General features: G+C 40.0%; 1 protein-coding gene across 1 annotated transcript; it reads left to right on the forward strand.

The window, feature by feature from the left end:
• The first annotated feature begins 3292 nt into the window (after positions 1–3292).
• On the forward strand, positions 3293–8118 carry irx1a (iroquois homeobox 1a). Its single transcript, XM_079641294.1, has 4 exons — positions 3293–3822; positions 5175–6261; positions 6589–6664; positions 7595–8118. Exons 1-4 carry the CDS (start codon positions 3580–3582, stop codon positions 7668–7670), a joined length of 1482 nt encoding a protein of 493 aa, XP_079497420.1. The 5' UTR covers positions 3293–3579; the 3' UTR covers positions 7671–8118.
• Positions 8119–25506: the final 17388 nt, after the last annotated feature.

The raw sequence follows: 25506 nt of genomic DNA on the forward strand, positions 1-25506 counted from the left end.
TATTTCAAATAAACTGAATTAGGCTAAACTATAAGAATACATGGCCCTATACTAACATCTTAGGTTTGTGTTAGTTTTTGTTCTAAGGCAAAGCATTCCTTTAAAATTACATTATGCATGTAAAAGTTAAGAACATTTTTTAAAGTACAACTTTTAGTAGAACAAAGGTCATAACATTACAGACTAGCTACAAGACAGGCTTTTTGGGTTTGTTTACATATGCATGCATGCATCTTTTGGAGTAAAGAAAAGCTTGTCAACACTTTTACAAAAATTATAAAACCTAATCCTCGATTGTAAAACACTGCTGTCATATTTTTTTTTAAACAATTAATTATGAAAAATGTATTATGAAAATAATGATGTTAACTTTTCTTGTCTGTATCATATTGTTATGTTTTCCCTAAACATACCTGAAAGTGCTGTGTAATATTGATAACGTGGTGTATGTATTGAATAGAATATAGAGCAGTTTTGCAACTCATTTTTGTTTGTAGCTTCCTATTCATTAGAGAGAGAAAGCACGAGAGGGTGGGGCCTCCTTCGTCCTTTTATGTCTTGCCTTTTGGATTTGTATAGCCTTCACTTTCCAGCGTAAGCTCATCAAATACACATGCCTAAAAACAATATGAACACGTGGTTATGTGTTCTTTTTCCTGCAGAGGGCAGGTATCAATAAAATGAAAATGTAAAGATCGAGTAAGTAAGAGGAAATGTAAAACGTGGAACACATGCTATTAACTACAGAAGAAAAGTATCCACCACCTGAGTGCGTTAGTAGAATGTGGTCATTAAGGCAGAGCAGCTTATGAAGAGCCTCCTGTAGATTTACATGATAACACTCTAATATGAGCACTGAGCAGCCTGAGGATTTGTCTCTTTTTTTTTTACAAAGGAAGAGTGTTTTTAAAATCGTTAAGTTAGAATATGTGTGCGTGTGTGCGTGAATGCTCGTGCTCGTCACAGAGCGACGGACCCAGATGGTGAATGCTGTCTGTTTCGAGGAAATGCTTTGGAAGTGAACGCGTTGTGTGAACGAGTTCAACAAAAAAGGGATAGACGACGAGAGGATCCGGACCAAAGTTTCCCCCCCCCCCCCCCCCCCCCCTCTCTCTCTCTCTCTCTCTCTCTCTCTCTATCTCTCTCTCTTCGGGTTAAAGCTGAGGAGCTTCTGGTGGTAATGAGAGTTTAACAAGACTCAATAAATCAGTTAACGGTAATGGTTTATTGTCCTCAACACGTGTCCTTGTTTTTTTAAGAGTCACATTTCTATTTTTCTAAAAATGTAAACTTCAGAAAAATAATTAAAGCCACAGTTGCAATCACATATTGTAAATATTATCATACTTATATTATTATTAAATAGACTCAATAATTTAAATATGCCTAAAGGTCATAATCTCCATTGATTATTTACCTATTGATCGTTTTCTCTAATGTCTCTTTCATTTCTATTTAGAAAGATTTTCAGTCTCCTTATCCAGGCCACCCCCCGTCATATTTAGCCCCCTGCACACATTTCCAGCGGGTTATCACAATTGCCATTCCTCCCCTCCTTTCTGATGTGTTACCCAGATTACCATCAGTGCCCCTCAGATATTTTTAACAGATCCTCGGCGCTCGGCAATATCCACTCGGAGCCATCTGGTGCAGATCAAAATCTCCTGACTTCTTGGGCTTCAGTCGTTAAGGCATTAAATCTAGATCTACAGAATACCGCCCGTTGACTCGGGAGGTGGCTGATATAAGAATTGAATCAAATGAAAATAGAAGTGTTAAAACATGAACAGCCCCCTCTCGTGAGCCACATGGCTGTGTCAGGAGTGGACACACAGCAGAGGAAAGTGGAGGTTAGAGACCGACCCTTTCTTTTTCTGAGCTGGGAAAGGGATAAGAGGTTTGAAAAGGAGCTGACCAAAAGCCACTGCATCAGATATGTATTTATGTTTTAAATTGAACTCTGTGGAATTATATTCTTTCAAAAGCTTATTTTATAATAGCCTATATAAAATGCGTGCTTTTAAGGAATAACACATTCACTTTTTTAGTGAACAGGTTACGGATTAAATAGTCTTCAACTTTTGGATAATTATGTTAAAAAGGAGAGGAAGTTGTTTAAATTAAATGTGGGGTTCAAAATGTACAAGGTAATATTTGTGGCGCTTTCAGTGACTTTACAGCTTCGCTGTTTGAGTGATCTCTGGCTTTTCCTCATTCCTTCTCACTCAAAACAAGGACACGTGAAGTGGCTCTGTTGTTACAAAGGACAACACCAATCTGCTTTAAATACACACACACACACACACACACACACACACACACACACACACACACACACACACACACACACACACACACACACACACACACACACACACACGCACGCACGCACGCACACACACACACGCACGCACGCACGCACGCACACACACACACACACACACTCAGATGGAAATAGGATGAGAAAAAAGAGAGGGGGAATTTGGCAGATTAAACCTTTATGAAGAAATCAAAGAAACACAAAACAGAAGTCAATACAAAACATGCATAATTAATAAATCATGGAGAGATTTGCATCGTTTTTACTGAACTGCTTTGACTTTTGGAGGAAAAACGCGTCTGGAAATTAGCTTTTTAATCTTTAGACTCGCATCGCAATGTAGTGGCTGAAATATAGTAATTCTTTTATTTATTTGGAAATTGTATAAAAATGTTTTTTTTAACAATGCCTCATTAAAATAAACTTAATTTAACTAGTAAGTCGATTTAATAACTATATATGTGAACAAATTAGATGGATAAAATGTTGAAGAAAAAAGTTACAGGAAGACACTTTAAGAGTAAATGAGTCACTGTGAAAATAAATAAATAAACGCACCAGCAGCTCGTGATAGCAGATACTAATTCCTCTGCGGAGAAGCTTTTTCCCTCTTTAATTACAATTTAAATCTATTCAAAGTAAGTTCCTTCTTCTGACGGGTTTACTTCCCCCTGTGTCGGACAGCTGTAAAATCGTGTAGACAGGTTGTCATACAACAATCAAAGCCTTCGGTGAATGGACTCTAATGCTTGAACATTTAACATACAATAAGTCCAAACACGGAGGGAGAGAGAGAGTCAGAGACACAGAGAGAGAGAGAAAGGGGAGAGAGATGGAGAGGTAGAGAGAGAGATAGAGAGAGAGGCCCCAGCCAATGTGCTCACTCTATATTCACATTATCCACATTGCTCCAAACGAGGAGGAGCTTGCAGGCTCAAGTAGGGGATGCCAATCAAAGCATCAACTTCAAATTGTATCTGAGAGATCAGCCTGGAGACCTCAGGGCCAGGCGCGTCAGTCGGAGCGCAATTGTTGATCAGATCACATCCAGCGGACTTTGCGCGAGAAAAGAGAGGAAGCCGAGATTTAAGAGCGGGTTCTTTTGACTGCATACCGCCGTATGTCTGTAGTAGCTGTGACTTTGGCTTAAACACTTTCCCTGCACTCCTCCGGTTTCCTTTTTTCTTTTTTTCTCTCGCACACCTTTTTACGCACAGTTCTGTCGGACAATACAGCCGTGCGACAATTCGGCGGAGGAGATGTCTTTCCCCCAGCTAGGCTACCCGCAGTACTTGAGTGCCTCCCAGGCGGTGTACGCGAGCGAGAGACCGGGAGTGCTTACGTCTTCGTCCCGGGGAGGGAGCACCGAACTCGGGGGAAGTCCGTCCGCCACCGCAGCAGCGGTCAACTCGGTGTTAGGCATGTACGCCAACCCGTACGCACACAACTACAGCGCTTTCTTACCTTACACCAGCGCGGACTTGGCTCTTTTCTCACAAATGGTAAGAATTGTTTTTTCGTTTCTGGTTACGGGTTGGAGTGACAAGAACGATTGTTTATGCTTGAGGATACAACCGCTGTCTGTGAAAAACAACAGCCAAAAAAAGGCTGGTTAACCTAAAAAGAAATAATTCAAAAATGAAGGGATAATCGATTCTAGTAGGCCTATGTTTGTTTATAAAAAATATCGATTGCTACAATGTGTCCCCATTTTACTAGATGTTCCTAGTTCAGTGCCTTGTTTGGCAAAGTTACAAATGTAAAAAGTTTGAGCTGCGGCTACAAGCAAAAACAAAAAAACAAAGATCTGACTCGAAGTTATTTATTTTAACGTAAATGCAAACAAGTAAACAAAGGATTGAATTTACCCCTGTCACCCTAATAGTTGTTATCTAACTGTTAAAAAAAATCGATTGCAAAGTTTAAATACATGTTACGGAAGAAAACAAAAGACGTGCAATAACGTGTTAAAAAAAAAGAGTTAAGAGAACGTGTGTACTTTTCTTACCCCGGCCATATTATTTGTTATCAGATCGTTAGAAATAATCTCCCCCATAAAACAAAAAGCTTAGGATATAAATATGAAATAACTTTCAATTGTGTAGGCTTTGTTTTGCTACAGTTCACTCCTGTCATGGCTGAATTCCACATGGATTACTGTCTAGATCAAGAATAGTCAGACATGTATTTCCCTAAAATACACCTGGCTATTGAAAAAAACGAACTTCAGTTTGTTAATGTGATAGTAAATGTGTTTGCTCCAAAGCTTCAAAACAAGAGCTATTATCCCAAAAATCTATTTCCTTCTGATCGATAAGTTGAGTGCTGTACCCAAAGCAAATATAACTGAGCCAGTGGAAGTGTGGCATGCTGAGAAAACTTCACTTAGGCCTTGAAAGTGCTTTGACATGCTTTAGGAGTGTGGAGGGGAGTTTGGCTGGTAAACATGAAAGCTGGCTGTTTGCACGCCATCTGTGTGTTCACAATGATGAACCGAACTTTCTCTCGTCCTGTTGGCTGTTGAATGTATTTGTTCCGTTTTTTTAAAACAGACATGTTTGGAACATGTTTGCTAATAAAAGGTCTTTGCATTTGAGGGAGTATTTGTGAAGGCGCAGGTGGCGCAGTCCCAGCATGGGATATTTCGCAAGTTGAGAAGCTTATTTGTGGTGTCAGGTGCAATTGCAACTTTTTTTATAAACACAGTAATTTTACTTGTTTGAGTTGCAGACATAAACAATTCCTGAAATGCATTAATACTTAAGTTTAATAATACACAGTTAACACTTTTAGCAAACTTACCATGCATTTTAAATGTTTGACTTTTATAAAATGATGTGTATTTTTTTTCAAGGGATCCCAATACGAGCTCAAGGATAATCCAGGCGTCCATCCTGGCAGCTTCGCAGCCCACACATCTCCGGCCTTCTACCCTTATGGCCAGTTTCAGTACGGTGATCCGGCCAGGCCCAAGAATGCAACCCGGGAGAGCACCAGCACCCTGAAGGCCTGGCTCAACGAGCACCGGAAGAACCCGTACCCCACCAAGGGGGAGAAGATCATGCTGGCCATCATCACCAAAATGACGCTGACGCAGGTCTCCACATGGTTCGCCAACGCACGGAGAAGGCTCAAGAAGGAGAACAAGGTGACGTGGGGGAGCAGGAGCAAGGAGGACGGCGAGGACGGTAACTTGTTCGGTAGTGGGGACGAAGCGGAGAAAAACGAAGACGAGGAGGAGATTGATTTGGAGAGCATAGACATAGACAAAATCGACGACAACGACGGGGATCAGAGCAACGAGGATGATGATGATAAATCAACGGAGGGCAGCAGGGACCACAGGGGCGGACTCGGTGCCGGGGGAGACTTGGAAAGCTTGGAGAAAAGACGGGCCTTTGCCCTGCAGGCCCATGAGGCTTTTGAAAAATCTAAGATCCCACTTTCAGTTCACCCAGGGAGTAAGGAGAACTCGGACGGCAACAACAACACCACAAGAGTTTTGTCCCCGGATAGACCCGGGAGCTTTCCTCTCCCCTCTAACAATAAACCCAAAATATGGTCTTTAGCAGAAACAGCCACTAGTCCTGATAGTTCTTCTCAGAAACCCACGTCCCCGTGTGGCCCCGCGGCCACAACTCACCCATCTGCGGCCCACCACCAGATACAGACCCACCCTGCCTTCCTCCCCAGTCATGGACTGTACACCTGCCAGATTGGAAAGTTCCACAACTGGACGAATGGCGCTTTCCTGGGCCAGAACTCCCTGCTCAATGTGAGGTCGTTTCTGGGAGTAAACCAGCACCATCACCACCACAACCACCACTTGCAGGCCCAGCAGCAGCAGCCGACATCAGTAGTGGTGTCGCCGGTAGCAGCTGCAGCAGCACTCAGCAATGACAGCAAGGCCCGAGCAGAGACGCACAGTCCCAAACACATAGGTAGGATCACAGGCTCCAAGCACGTGCATGAATGTCACAATGAGTGCTATACATTTTATACAAAAGCCAATATGTGTATTACGTTTATGGTGCATCTTCTATTTGTGTATAATTATATAAACTTGCCGGCGGGAATAGGCGTTATATACACACCTAACAATGTTTAAGTTGTAGTAAATTAACGCAACAGTAGTGGTTCCATTTTTTGTTATCAGACATGTTCATGGGCCTAAATATTTGCATCATGCATAATAAAACGTAATTAAATAATTATAATGTATCCAGTTATACCAGTATTGATAAGTATGTTTTATGTGTCCTTTATAGAGCATGAAAACGGTGCAAGGTCTGTTTCACCTCCAACACAGATCCTGAAGTCTTCCTTTCGACCCATCCATGACAGGTAAGAAAAGTTTTTACTTTTTATTTTTAACGTTGGAAAGATTCAAACGACAAAAGCAAAAAACAAGGGAATAATTATAAAATCAGCAGCCTTAGGTTAATAAATGCAATTTCAAAATGTATAATTTAACAAAAATGTATGAACAGATTTAGATGTTTTTTTCTGGCACTGTATTATGGTATTAAAATTAAAATAAGCATGTAAGTAATGGAAGGACCAGGATCGTGGAAATTATGGAATACAAATTGATTTACGAATTTCAGTATTGAAACCAAATTGTTATGTTTGCAGTTGTTATGTTATATTGGAAAAATAACTATGGTAACACTAAAGAATGAATACAACTAAAATAAATAAAATACAGTTTGTTTTGCGGGTGACAGGGGTCTTGACTCCCATCCCACACCCCCTTTAATTCCTCCCCTCTGGGGAAAGTGTGGCTACTTATCAAGTCACCGAGTAAAACGGGCTCTGTCTGGGCTGTGTGCTTTCCCTAAAGACCCCTGGGAGCCCCGGAGCCCAGGGGAGAGCTCTTACCGAAATCGGAAAAAAGTTTACCTCTTTTTCAAGTATTACAAAATAGCCACTATGCAACATTCATATAGATCAGTCATAATAGCAAAGGGAATTATGAATGTTGATAATGGTAGCATAAAGAGGATCTTTTTTTCTGCACGCTGACATTTTTTCGAGTTGTAAAAAAAATATTCTGATGTATTTTATTATTATTATTATTATTATTATTATTATTATTATTATTATTATTATTATTATTATTATTATTATAAAACAAGTAAGGCATTGGAGAGGGGGACTGCAGTCTGTTTCAAATCAAAGCTGTTCAGCCATACAATTGAGATGCATATTGAAACCTGCTGTCCAAACACGGCGGGGGTATTTATCTACTTTTCTGTATTATTCTTTATCCAGATCCTCTCTGCCTTCCAGCGCCAGGAGTCCACAAGACGCCACGCAACGAGTCCTCACTGCTCTCTCCTCGGCTTGATCAAGACATTGTGTTTTCTTTGCTTGAAAAAAAGGAAAAGAAAAATAGAAAAAAGACTTTACACTCCCTGAAAAGGACACTGAGAAATAATAATGCAGCGTAGCATTCAGTCGGTACAGAACAAATGGCGTAATTTGGTAATATCCTGTGGATGGATGGATTACTTCCTCTATTGTTGTGTAGCCTATAATCGCGCCTATAATGTTACTATCTCTCCACTTTGCCCAGGCAGGCTGGGACATGTTGGTGGGCTTTTTACTTTATTATTATTATTATTATTATTATTATTATTATAATTATTATTATTTTTGTCTCTATCTTGTGTTTTTGGTGTCCTTCCTTTAATGTAAATACCAAGTGATTTAAATTTGTAAATAGGAAGCGTTGAAGGAATTTGTCCAGATCGTATATTTTGCCTAATAAACTAAATGAAATTATAGAGAAAGCCCACGTGTATCCTCAGCCTATATTTATTTGCTACATGGTATTGCTTTTATTTGTATGAGTATTATTATTATTACTATTATCAAAGAAAACGTTGGCCTACTACCAATTTTATTTCGAAAAGGGTGGGAAAGGGAGACAAAAAAATGATATTGGCAGTCTGCAACCGGGCTTAATTGTATTCAAGTTGTGAGGAAAGCAGCGTGGATGCATTGAGGTGCTAATAAGTGTCCAGATGGTTGCTGGTGACAGAAAATGGACAGGAGCAGCTGGGAAGGTCATTAAGTAATAATATGGGAACGCCCAGTCCAAACAAAATCAAATGGTTAAAATCTAATATGTCAGAGAGAGAAGTCGATTCGAAGATAAATTATTAATATGTTCGTTTTGGGGGGAGGAGGGGCCTGACATGGTCGGCGTTGTGGAGCAGGGTCAGAGTGTTGGGGTCCTGTCTGTCCCGAGGCTGATAGTGATCATTAGCCTATAAAAGCAGCTTCTCTCAATCGGTGACCAAAAGCAAATATTGATTTAACACAACAGCCTAATGGGGTCTAAACATAATAAGGGAAGAGAACAATAATGAGTTGTGATGGGAAATTATGTGGATATTTTTCGTGTTCTATTCATGTGCAGGAGCTCCCACGATCATTATATAAACAAACAAAACATGTTTTAATTATTTAAAATGTAACTGTTTTGCAATTAAAACAAATAAACTAAATATTAAATAATAATGATAAAACAACTAAAATAACTACAGCATAAAATGCTCTTGTTTGAGTGAGAGCTCCTTTGTGACAGTAAGCTGCGAAGTGAGCTGATCCAGAGGGTGAATTATTGGAGTGGCCTAAACCTGTGGAGTGACTTATGCACATCTGTTTTGCAATATCACAGCGACCTCTATAGGTGAGTGTTATATTGCTTAAACTTGAAACTGCTTTTTCCCTCAAAAAAGCTATACATCTCATGGAAATACTTTTACTCAAACAGCAGCCTATTATCACAAAAAATGCAGTATTCTTTACAGTTTGATTTTGACCCATGTACTAAAGTGTTTTATGCCATCAAAAATTCTAAATGAATACAAATACCAAAGAAGAAATCACTTTATTTATGGGAATATTATGATACTTAGTTACAATTAAATAATGTAAGAAATGCATTTTTCGTTAGGGGCCATCATCATCATCTGTATTTAAAAAAAAATAAAAATAATTTGGGGTTGCAATTTTTAAAGTCCCGCAATGATTCCAAATTTAAATATAACACATCACTTCTCAACTCTAAAACATTGCACTATCTGGCAGCTGTGATTTATTTTACGCTTTTTTAATTCTCGGTAAACGTTGACTAGACCTTTTCTGTGAGGCAGTGGGGGACATTCTGCGCATAAATCTGTGTCACTTAAATAACCATTCGCTAAACAGTCACGCAGTGGAGGAAAAATTAACAAAGGTCACACTGAGCGTTTTGTTAAAAGGAGCAGGGTCATTCCGCTTTTATAACCACATTTACACGACTTAACTCACAGCACAAATACATTATATTTGCTAAATAGGATTTTAGTAACAGCAAAACCAGAAATGTTCTTCCTGTAATAACATAAGGACGTTTGATATGTCAGTCTGAATATTTATATAACATTCACCATTTTGTAGCACTAACTCAATTGGTATAGAATATTAGGCTACAGTGTGAAAAGATAAATAGTGTCCCCGCCCACGTCATTAGATATCGGTCGGTGGAAATTAGAATAATATTAAGCCATGCGAACCGACTCCTGCCAATATCACTTATGCTACAACACGTGCTTTGGCAATAATGATTCTAATATTGCGGAGGAAAAAGGCAGGTGTGTACATTTCATATTCCCCCTCCCTCCCTCTCTCCCCCCTCGCTCCATTTGCACATGAGATGACATCCTCTCATGAGCTGGCTTTTGGGGCTAAAATTAAATAACCTCTCGGTGTCCCATTTATTTCTTTTGTACTGAAACAGCGTGAGGTTAGCGCAAAGGCGTTAGCTGCGGGCCATAATATTGTGTTTCCATAATATATACAAAATTATTCATTTAGTAAGTGTATGTACAGTGGATTGTCTAATGGGTAATGAGCGGAGTTGGAGCTGATAATTAGGCTGTCACTTCCAGCCATTTCTTCCCCGCGCGCCCTGGGCCACGATGAAGGGGAAGCAGAGAAAAATAAAGACCATGAAATAAAAAAAATAAAGAAAAATAAAGAAGAAGAGGAGATAAATGAATTAAATGTAAATATAGAGCTACAGAATAATGCTCTGTGGGATTACAGATTTAAATACATAATATGATCTGGTTTTAAAAAACTGTGTCCATTGTTCCACACAGGAAACAATGCTTATATTATGCTAATTACAATATAATGGTTAAAGTGATAAAATAATTACAATTAATAATTACCATAAATTAAATCATTAATCCATTAGTAGAATGAATACTTGTATTTACGTATGTATTGATTTCATTTTAAGATTTAAATCATAATAATAATAAAAAAAGAATCTCAAGTATATCCAGGACATTTTTAAATGGCTGTAATTCTTTCAAAAACAAGAGGATGTTCTAGTATTTTAATCTGAAAAACTTGGAGATATGTAAATTGTGGCTCATGCAAAGACAATAAGTTGTTGACCCTAAAACAATTTAGCATTCTGTCGTAGGCTGTGGCCCCCCATAATACCACAGTCTTTTGTTGGGGAACAAGGACCATCTCCCCCTGCAACTGAGACATGTCACACTGTGGCAATCCATTCATTTTAGTGGTGAATTGTGCACTGTGACAGTTTGTGTGTGTGTGTGTGTGTGTGTGTGTATGTGTGTGTGTGTGTGTGTGTGTGTGTGTGTGTGTGTGTGTGTGTGTGTGTAACAGGGGGAGAGTGAAGAGGAGAGAGATGACTGCATGGGGAGTAAAGTTTATCACTGTCTTGTCTTTTTAGGCAGAAGCAGGCCATTCTTATAACAGACTCGACCCCGTGTAGCCCAACAACATAAATGTCTTTGCCTTTTCCTCTCCCTTCACCCTCCTCTTCCAACCCCCGCTTCCCTTCAACATCTCCGTTGTCTTTTCTCAAAGATGCCCGCCCATATCTGCGCCCCTCTAATCCATTTATCTAGTTTCATGTGTGCAGCACTGGTCGCACCGTGACACAAAAGCCATCCCGGGGCCCTGGCCCTGGCCCCAGCTGGGACCCACACAACAACAAGCAACAACAAGTCAGTGGAGCCCCGGCAGCCACAGCCACAGCGGGGCCACATTGACCCTGCTACACCATGTTTAGCTGACTACTTTGCTCCTGCTCCTTGTTTCAGAGACACAATGGCAGTGAAAGGGACGGATGCCTCGGTCACAGGCTTTTCATTGCAGGCTGCTGTAAGACACGGTTCTTGCCACAGGAAGAGGTTGGAGGATTCGGTAGGAAAAGGGAAAACGGAGGGAGGGAGGCACTCGGCACGGCTACACTCAAACACAAATAGCAACAAGGAACTGGTACTTGCCTGACAACTGGCTGGCTGGCTGACTCGCCACCGGTTCAGCAGCAACTCACAACAACTCAACAACCCATGCAAGCCCCCGCTGACACTAAAACCTGGCCTGGCTTAAAGATATACTCAATATAAACACGGTCTCTCGCTCATGTTTGCTTGGTTTTCTTTCATTTGGCCACTCAAAGCGACATTCTAGCATTTTGATCGGGCAAGAAAGAGTGGAAGAGATAACAAAGCGAGGCAGGCGAGTAAAGTTTTCTCCGGCTCAGTTGAACATTCTTTCTGACTCTGAGTGAAGAACACAGGAAACCTCTTTCACTCCTCTGCGATGAGGACAATATGTTTATTTGGATCTCCATCAATGCGCCTTGCCAAATATTGGGGCACTAATTAGCTGGCCTAATCTAGAAATATCATCCTCAAATCTGATATATCCTAGTTGAAATAGTCTATTTTGAGAGACCTCGGCTGAACATGGAGGTTCATTATTATCTCCTTGTTTGCTACATGTTTGTTGATCAAAGTTACTTCTTCTTGTCTGTTGTTGTTTAAAGGGCACAGACAGGGTCCAATATACACACATATCACTCTATTTAGAACACACACTTGTACTGAAGTTGTGTTTCTGTTCCATTAATGACTCCACAAACCAATTAAAGCAGGACTGTCTTGAGTTCTCCTGAAGTATCCGTAGATAGCAGCACCACCAGAACATAACTATATTTAGGGGAGAATGCCTTGTGATTCCCCCCTCCCTCACCCACACACACTCTATCTACAAACCCATGCACGGTGGAAGCACGAGTACGCGTGCACACATTCCTGGTACAGCCTGTTAGAGGATCAGAAATATTTTTGCCTTAATTATCCTTCAGTATGGATCATGTTCTTCAGGAGGGACTAGTAATGATGGGGGTATTTATAGTCATTCATTCTTTCCCTGTAATTATACACTCCTCAAAATTGGGGTTTTTACATTTGGCATGTGCTTAAAAACGTAAATTAGACAGACAGCACTGTTGTTGAGATCTCTTTGAAGTGAATCCCCTCCCCAAACAAAATTTGATTTCAACTTTTATTCTCTGCGATATCACTTTTCTTCAGTAGCTGAGGGTTTGTATTGCAGTATAGCTGAACAATGTTTCCCCAGTCCTCATGTAGCATTGGTTCAGTTTGACATGATAGTGTTCCACCAATTTCTCTGCAGCAAAATAAGCTTAACCTGTCATACATACCTGTTTATGACTGGAATCTGTTGAAAATGATAGTTAGCATTGCCTTGAAAATAAGAGCAATAGGTATAAGGGTAAAAATGTTTACATGGGCCTAGCCATCTCCACACACAGGTATCATAACAGTGTGTTAGCTGACATTTATTTGAAGACAGTTTTGTGTGTTTTCAATAATAAAAGACAGATTGACATGGCAGGGAAAGCCAAGGGCCTCGTGCCCTCTCTTCCTCCCTGCACATATATTTCCACAGCGATAGATAATAAAATCAGATTTTCCTGCCGTCTTTTCTGATGTGATGCCATTGTGGTTTGGGCTAATTCCAGGGGGCTGTACAAAGGGAAGCACGGCCATCTGAAGTGTCATACTGCAGATGTGGCCGAAGCACAGGAATTTCCATTTAGTAGAGGATGCGTCTCTCTCCCTCCCTCTCTCTGAACACTCGCTCCACATGTGCGCCACAGAAGGTGATATCAAATGCAACTCAACATCTCCGTGTTTGCTAATATGAAATATCTCCTCTCCCTGTCCAACTCATGCTGTCGACCCGTGTTTCTTTTGCTTTCTTTCTTTTCACTCTGTTGAAAAATGTCCAGTAAGTCTGATTATTTGCGGAGTCGTCCAGTTTTAAAATATTTAGTTCACCTTTTGCATTTATTCTAACATGTATGGAGAAAAACAAAAGCACATTTAAATCCAGCGCTTTTATTTTCAAAACTGATTTAATTAAAAAGTAAATTGCGTGTCATTTGAGTTTGGTTTAATTATGAAGCTATTTCACTTTGTTTTTACTTTTCAAAGAACTTACTGTACTTTTGTCTTCCATATACTGTATTTTTATTTGTATTAAAATGGTTAAAAAAAAATTTCATGATGTATGTTAAAAACAAATAGCTTTGTCTTAAATACATCTGCAGTCGTATGTTTTGATGGTTACATTTGGAAGGACAGAATTCAGATTTAAAGGTGTGTAATGAAATGCCATCAGTTGATCATTAAAAATGATATTCTATATCAGTCATTTCACAGATAAATGTACCTTTAGTTCAACTATTCATTCATAAACCTAAATCACCATTGTCAATCAAGACTTCTTCAGAACAGGTTAGTGATACTAACACCACCCCTCAGCTCTAGTTATCAATAATTTATACAGAAAGGAAACATAAGATGTATTACACCCTCCATTCCCTCGCCCATAGCAGACAATTACAATGTCAGAAGCTGTCACCTGGTGTACAGTAGCCAGTACATCCAATGCCGGGTCACCTGCCAAAGCTGAAACTAAAGAAGAGCAGAACAAGAACACAATGTGTTGGAACTATCACTTCACACACACGCAAAAGCTGTACTAAACAGAACAGGCCGGTCAACAGCCAGACTACCTTGCAGTGATACTTTTCCCCTCTACTTGAACCGGAGGCTCTTTCTTCACGCCTGCCGTTCCCCCGTACAGCACCCCGTGTAATGTTAGCCAAGACACATGGCGCAGAATGCCAGGAGTTTCAACAGAGGATTATGTCAAATATTAACTGCAGAGCGATCTGCCATAACAGGCACTGTGCTGGTGTTCATGTATGTCATGTATTATATTGTGTAAAACATTCAGTTGGTGATTTCTTTTGAGAACCATTTACAGCACTAGTGGATTGAAATGAAGTGCATTTACTGAAGAACTGTAATGTGGATTTTGAGCTACTCATTTCCATTTCATGCTACTTCCTACTACTATTCCACTACATTTCTGAGATACATATTGTACTTTTCACTCCACTACATTTATTTGAAAGTTACCAGTTACTTTATTTATTCTGATTATTACCTCGTACACAGTATAAATAAACTATGATATAAAAGTAATTCAAGTATTTAGAGTTATATATAGGATTCTAAAATGGGTAATTACGCACAGAAATACTTTTACTTTAGGCACGTTAAATATCGTTTGATACCACAACATATGTTCTTTCACAAAAGTCGTTTTTTTAACGTGTGTACTTTTACAATTTATTTTTACTATTTTTACTTAAGTAACAAGTCTGAGAACGTATTTCAAAGCTGCATTTCAATAATTGATACATCTATTGTACACAGGCAACCTTATGAAGAAGAAACAGTTCAGTTTTGGCACAAGAGAACTGACACTTCAGATAAAGTGAACATTGATAACAAAATAGTGTTGAATGGGGGAAAAACCCTTTTATAGAGCAAATGTTGGTTGGCTGCCGACAAAACAGCCTTTAGACGATGCATATGTATGACAGCCTTTAGATGTTAACATTTGTTTGATCACATTTTATTAAATCACATCATGTCTTTTAACTGTTGGCTAATATATATTCAAAGAATAATCAGTACAAAGGACCTGTGGCCATACATGAACTCATGCTAGATGTGCAATATATATAGATGCCGTTAATAACTGTGTAATATATACCTGGCAAGAAGTTAACTGTTACAGGATATGTATTTTTTTAAATTATGTAGCTTTTTATTTTGTATTATATATATATATATTTTAATTATATCATAACTTAGTACTTTTTTTAAATGCATGTCACATATTTAACATATGTATCATTAAGCTGTCTGTGGCTCTTTGTCCTGCTGTAACTATGCACATTTCCCCTCCGTGGGATTAATAAAGGTATTCTGATTCTGATGACCTCAAAATGAAGACTATCACAAAGTGTTGTTGTAGCTGTAATATCGACTGTCTCAGCCAATGACGTGCTATGCTTGTTACCCCTGTCGTCAAAGTAATATTCAACGACGTGCACCATTCTTCTTTACCAGAAAGCTCATTCTGCATGCAGCTAAATGTCCTGAGATCAACATACACTATTACTGAAACACAAAAAAAACTTCTGGATGGGCATACAATATGTATGAGCTCTGTTATTGAGACCATGTGAATCAGGCGAACAAAGCATTTTTTCATGGCAAATCATGTTCACATCAAAGTTTAAAAATACACATCCACATCTTGAGGAAATGCCATCACGTTTTCTCTGTGATCTGTCTGGGCACATCTGTGGCCAATACTGACTCGCATGTGGTCAGCTTCTACTGCTTTATCTCTGCTTCAGTCTGCAGGACCAATGGCAGCGGATCCCAAGCTGCTAGTGCACAAATGCTCGTTGTTATTTAGATATGCACACACTGTATATACAATCACAAACATGCATATTATGGAGCTGTTTGGACATCGGTGCATACATGCATATGCAGTGTGCGTGCAGCCGTTTACACAACACACACTCACAGGATTTGGACAAACAATATCTAGCGTGCAATTCAGTTAGCTTGCAGCCCACATCACTCCGCTGTCACAACAGCAGAGGACACTGGGCTCTTTCATGAGCTAAGTGTGTCTCTCTGTCAAAATTACTGATAGAATATGTAAAATATGTGCAAGTTAGATCATTGGTTTAAGTGATTATATCTTGTTTTAAAATGCTAAACGTTTTAATTAAAAACTGTGGCTTTTCATGGATTGGCAGGTTACAAGTTGGACCTTGTTGAAAAGTTATTTTTTAATTTCCTGCCATGGAAAAAATAAAGCAATAGCCCGCTTTCGCATATTGTGCACTTGTACATTGGCTTAATCTGTTAACATTGGCCAATGGGTATATATTTGCCCGTTTTCAAAATGTCACAAGCCTGCCAGTCCACGCACAGCCTGTTTGTCCTTCCATCCCAGCAATTTGCAGCATGTGCCGCTGGGCCAATGCAGGGAGAAGAAATGGTAGACGGTGTTTCGCCTTTAACTAAGATTAGTGCAGTTTCTAATGCACTGCAGCCTATAAATTATGTATCAAAGCGGTTCAAATGCCAGCAGTTGGTATGTGGCAGGCGTGGCAGTAGCTTGGACGATTGGAGTTATCCCAACTTTCAAGTCTTCAGCAGGCCACCCCCTGCCTGTTGTTGGCTTGCCCACCATTTCAATCCTCGGTTCTTCATGTGAAAAAAAATAGGGGGAAGAGTGCAGTCAAGAAAGGAAAGAAAGATTGAGAGATAGAGGGACAGAGAGAGGGATGAAGGCAGGAAGTCGGGTGGCTCTATCTTGTCTCTGAGCAAGGTCTCTGCCCCATGATTGCCCAGCCTTATGCTCACCCTCCCTCTCCGTCCTCTCATCTTACTCTTTCCTTGAGACGGCACTTGCTGAGAAAATCTTTATGAACTCCTGGGCCTGTCGGCGATGCTGGGGCTGCTTAAAACCTGCCAGTTTAACAGCTGTGTGTATGGGCTCGGCCCCGGATAAAGCACTTGGAAGCGGCAGGGCTTACACCATAGGGTGAGTCTTTATGAGGGGCCCTCCTGTGTGGCGGCCGCTGCTGGGGCTGTTAATTGGCCCACTCTGAAGTGCTGTATATCTGCCCTTCATAATCCAGACACAGGCGGAGGCAGCGGGGGAAACCGAACGTTTATCCAACGCTCAGGCCCTGAGCTCACTCTCTGCTCTTTTTAGTTCAATAGTTGTAGCTTCAGCATTTGTACTATGAGCTTTACCAAATGCTACTTTTTAATGACGAAATAGCAACACCTTTGATTATCTCTTTGAATCAGTGCATACACTCATATTGCCTATCCAATGGGATAATAATAATACAACCAACACCCATAGCTGCAAACAATTACTCACACACACACACACACACACACACGCACGCACGCACACACATACACACACACACACACACACACACACACACACACACACACACACACACACACACACACACACACACACACACACACACACACACACACACACACACACACACACACACACACACACACACACACACACACACACACACACACACACACACACACACACACACACACACACACACACACACACACAGGAACAACAGCCTTGCGTTAAGCAGCTTGGCCCTAGTGCACCATGGGAGGAAAATAAACACACTGGTCCAGCTAAAAAACCCAGGATGTCATTTCCTCCTCAGCTGTGTTTTCTCCCTCTTGTGTGTGTGTGTGTGTGTGTGTGTGTGTGTGTGTGTGTGTGTGTGTGTGTGTGTGTGTGTGTGTGTGTGTGTGTGTGTGTGTGTGTGTGTGTGTGTGTGTGTGTGTGTGTGTGTGTGTGTGTGTGTGTGTGTGTGTGTGTGTGTGTGTGTGTGTGTTACTGTGTTACCTGCTGCTGGTGTTAGCAGTGTTTACCAAGTCCTGCAGTGAGATCAAACATAGTAATTAGCATTTAAACATTTTTTTTTCTTTGGACCTAAACTTCATCAAAGGCACCTTCCTTTGGCCTCTCCATTCGACAAGAATACCAATCTGGCGTTCACATGTTCTGGCGAGGGTTCTGGAAAGACTTAAGAGCAACTGTAATAGTGTCTTTGTGACTGAATGTGACATGCAAACATTCGATCTTCTTCTTTTGAAAAGGATTCATCACTCAGATCAGTCAGATCAGTCAAACCTGATTCCTACAAGTCCATTACTCCACATTGATGAAGGAACTTTGACAATGTTGTTGAACTGGAAAAATTAAAGCCATTGCAATCAGAAAGGTGATGCCGGTGACTAACAACTATTACATAAAAGATAAAACGTCTTCTGATAGAAAATAGTCAGCAGAAGCTGTCTTTATAATGCCTAATGCATATGATCTCTATCCAACACGTACTGTATGATGACAATGATGTGCTGTTTAGGCAATATTGAACAATGGCTGTTATTAATATTGTGTATTTTCTAAAAAAAACATTATAAAAGCATTCATAAGCAATGTATACAAGTGACATTTCACAAAACATGTATTGTTTATCTGCAGATTTCATGATGCAAATCAGTGTTTTTAAGGGGACTGCTCACCAGCCCATTATTTGAGCATACAACTGACATACATATTATATTCTCCAACCATAAATTAGACTATATGGCAAAAATATGGACTAGCCAAACATTTGCACCTGTATGTGAGTTGCTTTCTTGATTTTGAGTTATAACTTACGTTGTGAGAATTTAGGTAAGAGTTACATTAAGGTAACAGAAATACACTTGCCGTTTTTTAAAGATGGTAAAGTAGGAAATCTTGAGCTAAAATTGATAACTTACCATAAAAAAGTATTTTTTCTACCAACTGAGTCCAAATCCGTTAAGTTAAAAACAGATGTAGATGCCTTCCCACTTCCCCAACCACACCACCCTTACTTTACAATGCACTCATTCAATGTCAACGTTTTCCTTCTTGTGTTTCACTTTCCTATGCTGTTTTTAAGTTGCCTTCGTAGTATATAATAAATGAACCTGCATTTGGGTGACCAAGCTCCGTTCATTTGAAATAATTTCAGGAAGCCTGTAGAACTCATTTCAGATCAGCATCTGACAGCACTTTCTGCTTATTGCCCTCAGTGATGCCAGCAGTCATTTTGCGTGGGTCTGAGTCACTTTTTTTCCAAACGGGAAAAATATCAATTTGGAATAAAAGGCTCAAAATCTCCACACTCATGTATTTCTTCTGCAAGTGACATCTGAGCTGAGTCAGGCCATTACGTCAGTCTATAGCATTAAACTTGTTACGTCAGTCCGGCATCAAACTTTACTCAAAGGGCAGCTCAGTTAAATGGTCGGCCTTGAGTATAACCAGTATGGTAGAAAGATACCACCAATGCTGATATTATAGTTTTTTCTCTACATACATTACAGCAGTGGATCTCTGGGGCCAATTGGAAAGAACACGTAGACTGCGATGGGGTAGAAGACGAGCCACGAAACCTGCTCGTGAACCTATGCACTCAGCAGATTTTACACATATGACAAATTGATTTACTCGGAGTACATCCCATTCCAGCCATTGCTATACATGATGCACACACGAAAGACCCACTAAAAGTCAGCCATCAGCACATACCAGCGGATGACATGTATGACTAGAGACAGCTGATACGATAAGTGGTATCACCAAAGCTGAAAAGAAGTTTTGGGAGCGTAAAACGTGAACAACAAGGTTGAACATAGAAACAAAGTGATGTCATTAAAGTACAATAGGAAGAGAAGGGTTAAATAATCACAAGAAAAACTAAAATGCAGAAGTGTGATAGCGGGAGAGGACAGGAAAGGAAGAAACGGCAGGGGCTTTAGAGAGGATGAGCAGCCCATAAGGTTGCCAGATGAGCTTCAGCTTAACCACAATCCTCAAAACGGAGACAAACATACGCTAGTGTCTCCTGTATGCCTTCCACTGACGCCCCTAAGCGATTGTAAACATTAGTTCTCGAGAAATGGGAGGGCTCCCCGGGGCCACTTCTGTGCACTGGATCACACTACCTCAGCAGTGAGGCTAGATAATCACCCACAGATAATGTTTGGTTAGTACAGACATTTTCTGAGGACTGATTTCACCGCTGATCTTGAAGCCAGTGCGTAGTAGTAGCTTTGGCAAATGGCTATAAAGGATGTTGTGCTATTGTGGTTGCACTCTAGCTGACTTTAGTCATTCCTCAGTTATTATTGAGGACAAGGCCCTAACCCTAATGACAGTGATGAACATTTATGCAGCTTGAAAATGGCCTCGGTATGAGGTTAGGGTGCACGGCTGCATTTTGACCAAAAAAAAAGATGCATGTGTTTCCATTTTTTTAAGTTGCAGATGGCTTCCTTGATAATTGGAAACACAAACATTTTAAGTTTGCTATAATCTTTCAAAACATGAAAGTTATTGTGTTTTGTCTTTGCCCCCACAAAAGATTATTCCAAACCAGTTGTATGCAAAGGATATAACAACCGATAAACCATGTGTGATGTTTTTTCTTTAAAAAATAATGTTTGTTATTTTTAAACTCAAAATGCCCGAATGATTGGAAAGAATTGTATAAAGAAACAATAAAATAAAAACCCTTTGCAGTGCAGGGACATTTCTACATTTAACTTCTTCATATCATACTCCCACCAATGTCATACGTGTTTATATCCTTATGTTATTGTGGCCTTAAGGTAAGGTTCTGAAAAACTCCACATTTCTCCGTATCAGCTAATTATTTACTAGATTTGACACCAAACAAATCCAACCTCCGAGTTTAAGTTAAACAGGCCGTGGCTCTCTGGCGTACTTCACAGATGAAACATTACGTATGTCACACAGAGTGCGTCTCCCTTTGTGCCTTGTTTTCATCTCTGGAGGACTACTTTACTTAGTTTGAAGTCTCATTTATTTTACCTACGTATCAGCTTCAGAATTGATTAGGCCTTTCGTACAAACACCCACAGCACAGTGTTGCTTTTACATGGACATTGGCAGGCAAGTTCCTTTCTTGCCTGAACCATTAAAGACATAGCACGCCTTGACATTATTACCATTTCCAAGCTTTCCCAAAGGAATACAAGAGGAAACAAAATGTAAACAAAGCTGACATCTGAGAGCAGATATTTGATTCAAACCTTCACATCCTCTTTTCTAAGGTTGCTTGGAAATGGAAACCTGGAGTTTGTTTAGATTTGCGTCCCTTGGGATTGGCAACATTTGGCCCCTAAGTATTAATTGGTGAACTGTCAGAAAGTGCACAGCTGCTTAAGGTAACTGTAGAAATATAAAAATGACAACAAGTAAACACTAGATGTAATGGACACTGAAGCTAGTTCATTTAAGAGTTAGATACCAACTGCCAACGTAGGTCTTTAAGGATGTATATAAGGGTTTGAAACGCACAGCGTGTCTGACTCACACATTGTGATTAAAATCCTCTCTCTGAAGACAAGGACTGATACTTGTAATTAAACAACCATCTAATTAGATTACACCCCTTACATGTGACACTGAACAAAATCTCCCGTGTATTATTCTTGGTCCCCTTTAAAATATGTACTGCTCAGATTTATTGTGCTGCGCAAAACACGAGATTGATTTCTAAGTTAGAATTTATCGCGTATATTTACAAAAATAAGGGCATTATTAGGGTCATGTTCAGTCACCTTGGGGTAGAGAAATAATATGATAAAGTATTCCAGAACGTCAACAGCTCAAGATTCAGGCCGTCTGGAACAGCGGCCTATCTAAACAATGAGAACATTGTTATTTTCGTAAACCTGTTGACACAAGTCCTCGACGAGGGTATTAAATGCCAGACAGCTGTTTCGACATGAACAAAGAGGCAAAGATGGAAAATAAAATAATCATTTGTAAAACCTTAATGAAGTGTGATTACATTATCCAGTATACTATAATCAAAGCAATTTACTGGTTGACTACCGCTGCACCAGTCTGTTGGTCTCAAGGCCGACTCTTACACACGAGATAAACAGAACAATTACCATTATTAGAAGAAATGATCGAGTTTCATGGTTTGACCTATAAACATGTACAGAGGAGAACATTTTCATAAGACCTAAGAAATGCTACCAAATCGGAAGCCTGACATGTGTTCCAGTAGCTTATCAAACAATGGGAGGTATAGAGTGTGTGTGAGGCTGTATGGCATATTTGTGTTTTTGTATGTGTGTAATTATACAGTGTGACAAATGTATTAAGGTAAGGAAGGAATGAAAGACAAAAGGACGTAAGAGGAAACTGGAAGGGGGGAAGATCTCATTGAAAGAAGACGAGGGGTTCGTAGAGCCACCGCATTGCTTTCAGGCTGACACTTGCTTTGTTTGCTTTTAAAGAGCAAGAATGAGAGTTAAAGCAGACAAGAAAAGAAAGAGAGCGAGAATAGAACAAGAAATGTTGAAGAAAGTGGCCCCCTCTTGGCAGCCCAGCGCTGTCCAACAGACATGCTTTGGGGGTTGCATTGGTGGCATTCTGGTAGAGAATCAGGGTAGCATTCATCCGAGCATGCCACACAGAGTCTCTGTGGCCAATCCACGCTGGAGGCCCTAGGACAGGGAGTTTGTGCCGCTGAAAGCCCGGGACAACATAGCTCGACAGCATCACACACACACTCACACTCACACAAATACACAGCAAGAGAAAAGACAGGCTGGTTTCCCACAGGGCAGGGCTGAAAGCTACACCATGTTCAGCTGGTACAACATGATGAAAGTGAACTGGAACACATTGTGCTGGACTGCCACCGAAGGGACATCGCCTCTCCGGTGATCTTTCTTAAGCATGAAGCAGTGTTTTTTTTATGTCTAAGCCCTATAATGTTAACTGGAGTTGTTGGAAATACTGCTGCCATGTAGCCATCAATCGATTAAGTGACTTAAACTTGTTGGACAGTGAAGGATTTCTGTAAGTCTGCTGTAAGCAAGTGCAGAGGCTACAACAAGCGGTCATAGGGAGCCATTTTACTGCAAAACAGCTTTCATTTCCTGAGCAATGAAATCACTTAATGAATAGAGAAAATAAAGACGAATAATGAACTTTAAATGTACTTGTGTGTGCAGGCTCAGTAATTCATGGTTTTTGTTTTAGTTGTATTTCTTTCATCATAATCCAAAAACAAATCCAAGTGGTTTTCAGTCTTTATTGGATATAATGTAGCATTGCGGTGCAGTAAGTGATTTTGAGTACGTAAATGGTCACTTGCCAGAATTCCCCATCCTTCACACACGGATAAAAACTTTGTGTCATCCATGTTTTCAGCAAGATTTTGTGTGTTAGGGTCAAAGGCGACCTCTTGACACCGGGAGTTTATACATGCTAATGAGGGTTGCACTCTAACCTCAGCGCTAAGTGCACACAGCGCACACACTAGCTTGCTTTTTGAGGTTATATGGGATCAGCTTGTCCATCATTGAACTGAGTGGTAAGGAGCTTTCAGTCAGAGACCCTGAAACAAAACATAAAAAGAAAAAAAGAAAAGGAAAAGAGGACATTCCCACAAGATGAATGCCACTTTTAAATATATTTTTAACAAAGCATAAAATGACTCTTGAATATTTAAATAAATTCTTGACTGCACCTTAAAGGGTTGAATCATCTGTTGTGTTCTTCACCCATCAGTAGTTCATTTTTATTTATTTTTATAATTTCCTGCAATTAACATTTTACTGCCATAGTTTGGATATAAACTTGTAATCTTATATTTTTTAACCCACTCTGAATGAAGGAGAGACACTTTGTTCATAACTAGATGTACCTTTTTTAACACACGCTCACTCACACACACCCAGACACACAACAAAAATAAATCGTATGCTCTGGAAAAGTTGCAGCTTTGAAAACTCACTTTTGTCAGCCAAACTTCTTATACATATTTGCAAGAAATCAAAGCCTCTTTGTGGGGCTGGCCCTAATCCTTTCTCCGGCACATAAAGGATGTACCTTTAAACTGGCTTTCACTCCTCTGACAACCATGCAAATTGGTGAGAGGTAGGATGCCATCTCATTGACATTGTTTGTTGGAATAACATTGCGCAGGGGAAAGGTCCCGTCTCAGGCATTCCACTGAAGCCCTCCCCTCTGTGAAGTTGCCTGATGAATTGTCACAGGCTTGTTATTTGCCATTAGTTTCTAGCATTTCTTCTTTCTGCCGGCCCCAAACTAATTCAATCTTTTTGGGGGGTAATCTCATTGAATCCCCCCGGGAGGTTTTGAGGAACTTTTCTCTTCTATCCCCCGCCCCTTTTTTTGCCCAACACAGTGCTACACCTGACCCAGTTTAGTTGGAGAGATTTTTTGTTATGTTTTTATCTATATTTAGAGATTTAGTAATTATTTTACATCACTATAGCTAAATGTGCCTTCTTCTAATTATCAGTGCTATTTTAGTTTATTTCTTCGTACATGGTACATTCTAGTAAATAAAACAGTGTATCAGATATAAAAATATTAACTTAATAAGAAAATACTGTTTATTTGAACTACCTACTTAAATAAAACATCAAAACACAAACACTGCATTATTGACAGGGGACATTGTTTCAGAACCATTCACAACCATTTGTTTTAGTTCCTTCCAACATTAAAAACTATAGATATTAGAATCAGCATAAAACAATTCCAAAGAATAATAACAATTTAAGTAAATGTAAGTATTCTTCCATTTTGACCAAATGATGGTCCCATATCTGTTCCACAGCTGCGTTCGTGTCAGAATAATAACCCATCATTTCAAAACTCTCCAGTGACAGGCTCGTGAAAATGACAGGAATATGTATGTTTACTCACAATGATCCAGCCTAAAGGGCATCAATCAGAAGTCACATTGTAATAAGATCTAGAAGTGTGCTCAGATCAGAGCAGGGCACTGCTAACAACCATATCCTTTTGATAGCAGTGTGACTAAGAGTTTAATTTGGGAGCAGCCATCACATCAAAGGGAGATGTGAGTATTTTCCTGCTTATTTGCATCCCCAATGGGGCCTATACATTATACTATAACCATGCCTCGGTCCTCCGCTTATGCACTAATGCCATCCTGATTGCCTAATTTCTCATGTCAGCAACTTCTTCTGGGGAGCGAAAGGAGGACAATTAGGGGACAATTGAACATGATTGTGATGGGAATGTACTGTGCAGCAGCAGGCAGCCCGCAAGCCGCCTCACTGTAGGCTGGTTTTAGTTAAGACGACGATGCAGTTTCTTTTTTTTGGCAATCCATGTTTTTCTCAAAGTTCATCCTCAGGACACATCAGGAAGTGACTGTGATGGGCCGGCAGTAAGCAGTCACAGAGGGAACACCACAACTTCTAGCTAATTAAAAACATTTAGACACTCAGAGCAAAAAGGGTGGA

Source organism: Notothenia rossii (genome assembly GCF_949606895.1).
Source record: "Notothenia rossii genome assembly, chromosome: 7".
Lineage (NCBI taxonomy): Eukaryota > Metazoa > Chordata > Actinopteri > Perciformes > Nototheniidae > Notothenia > Notothenia rossii.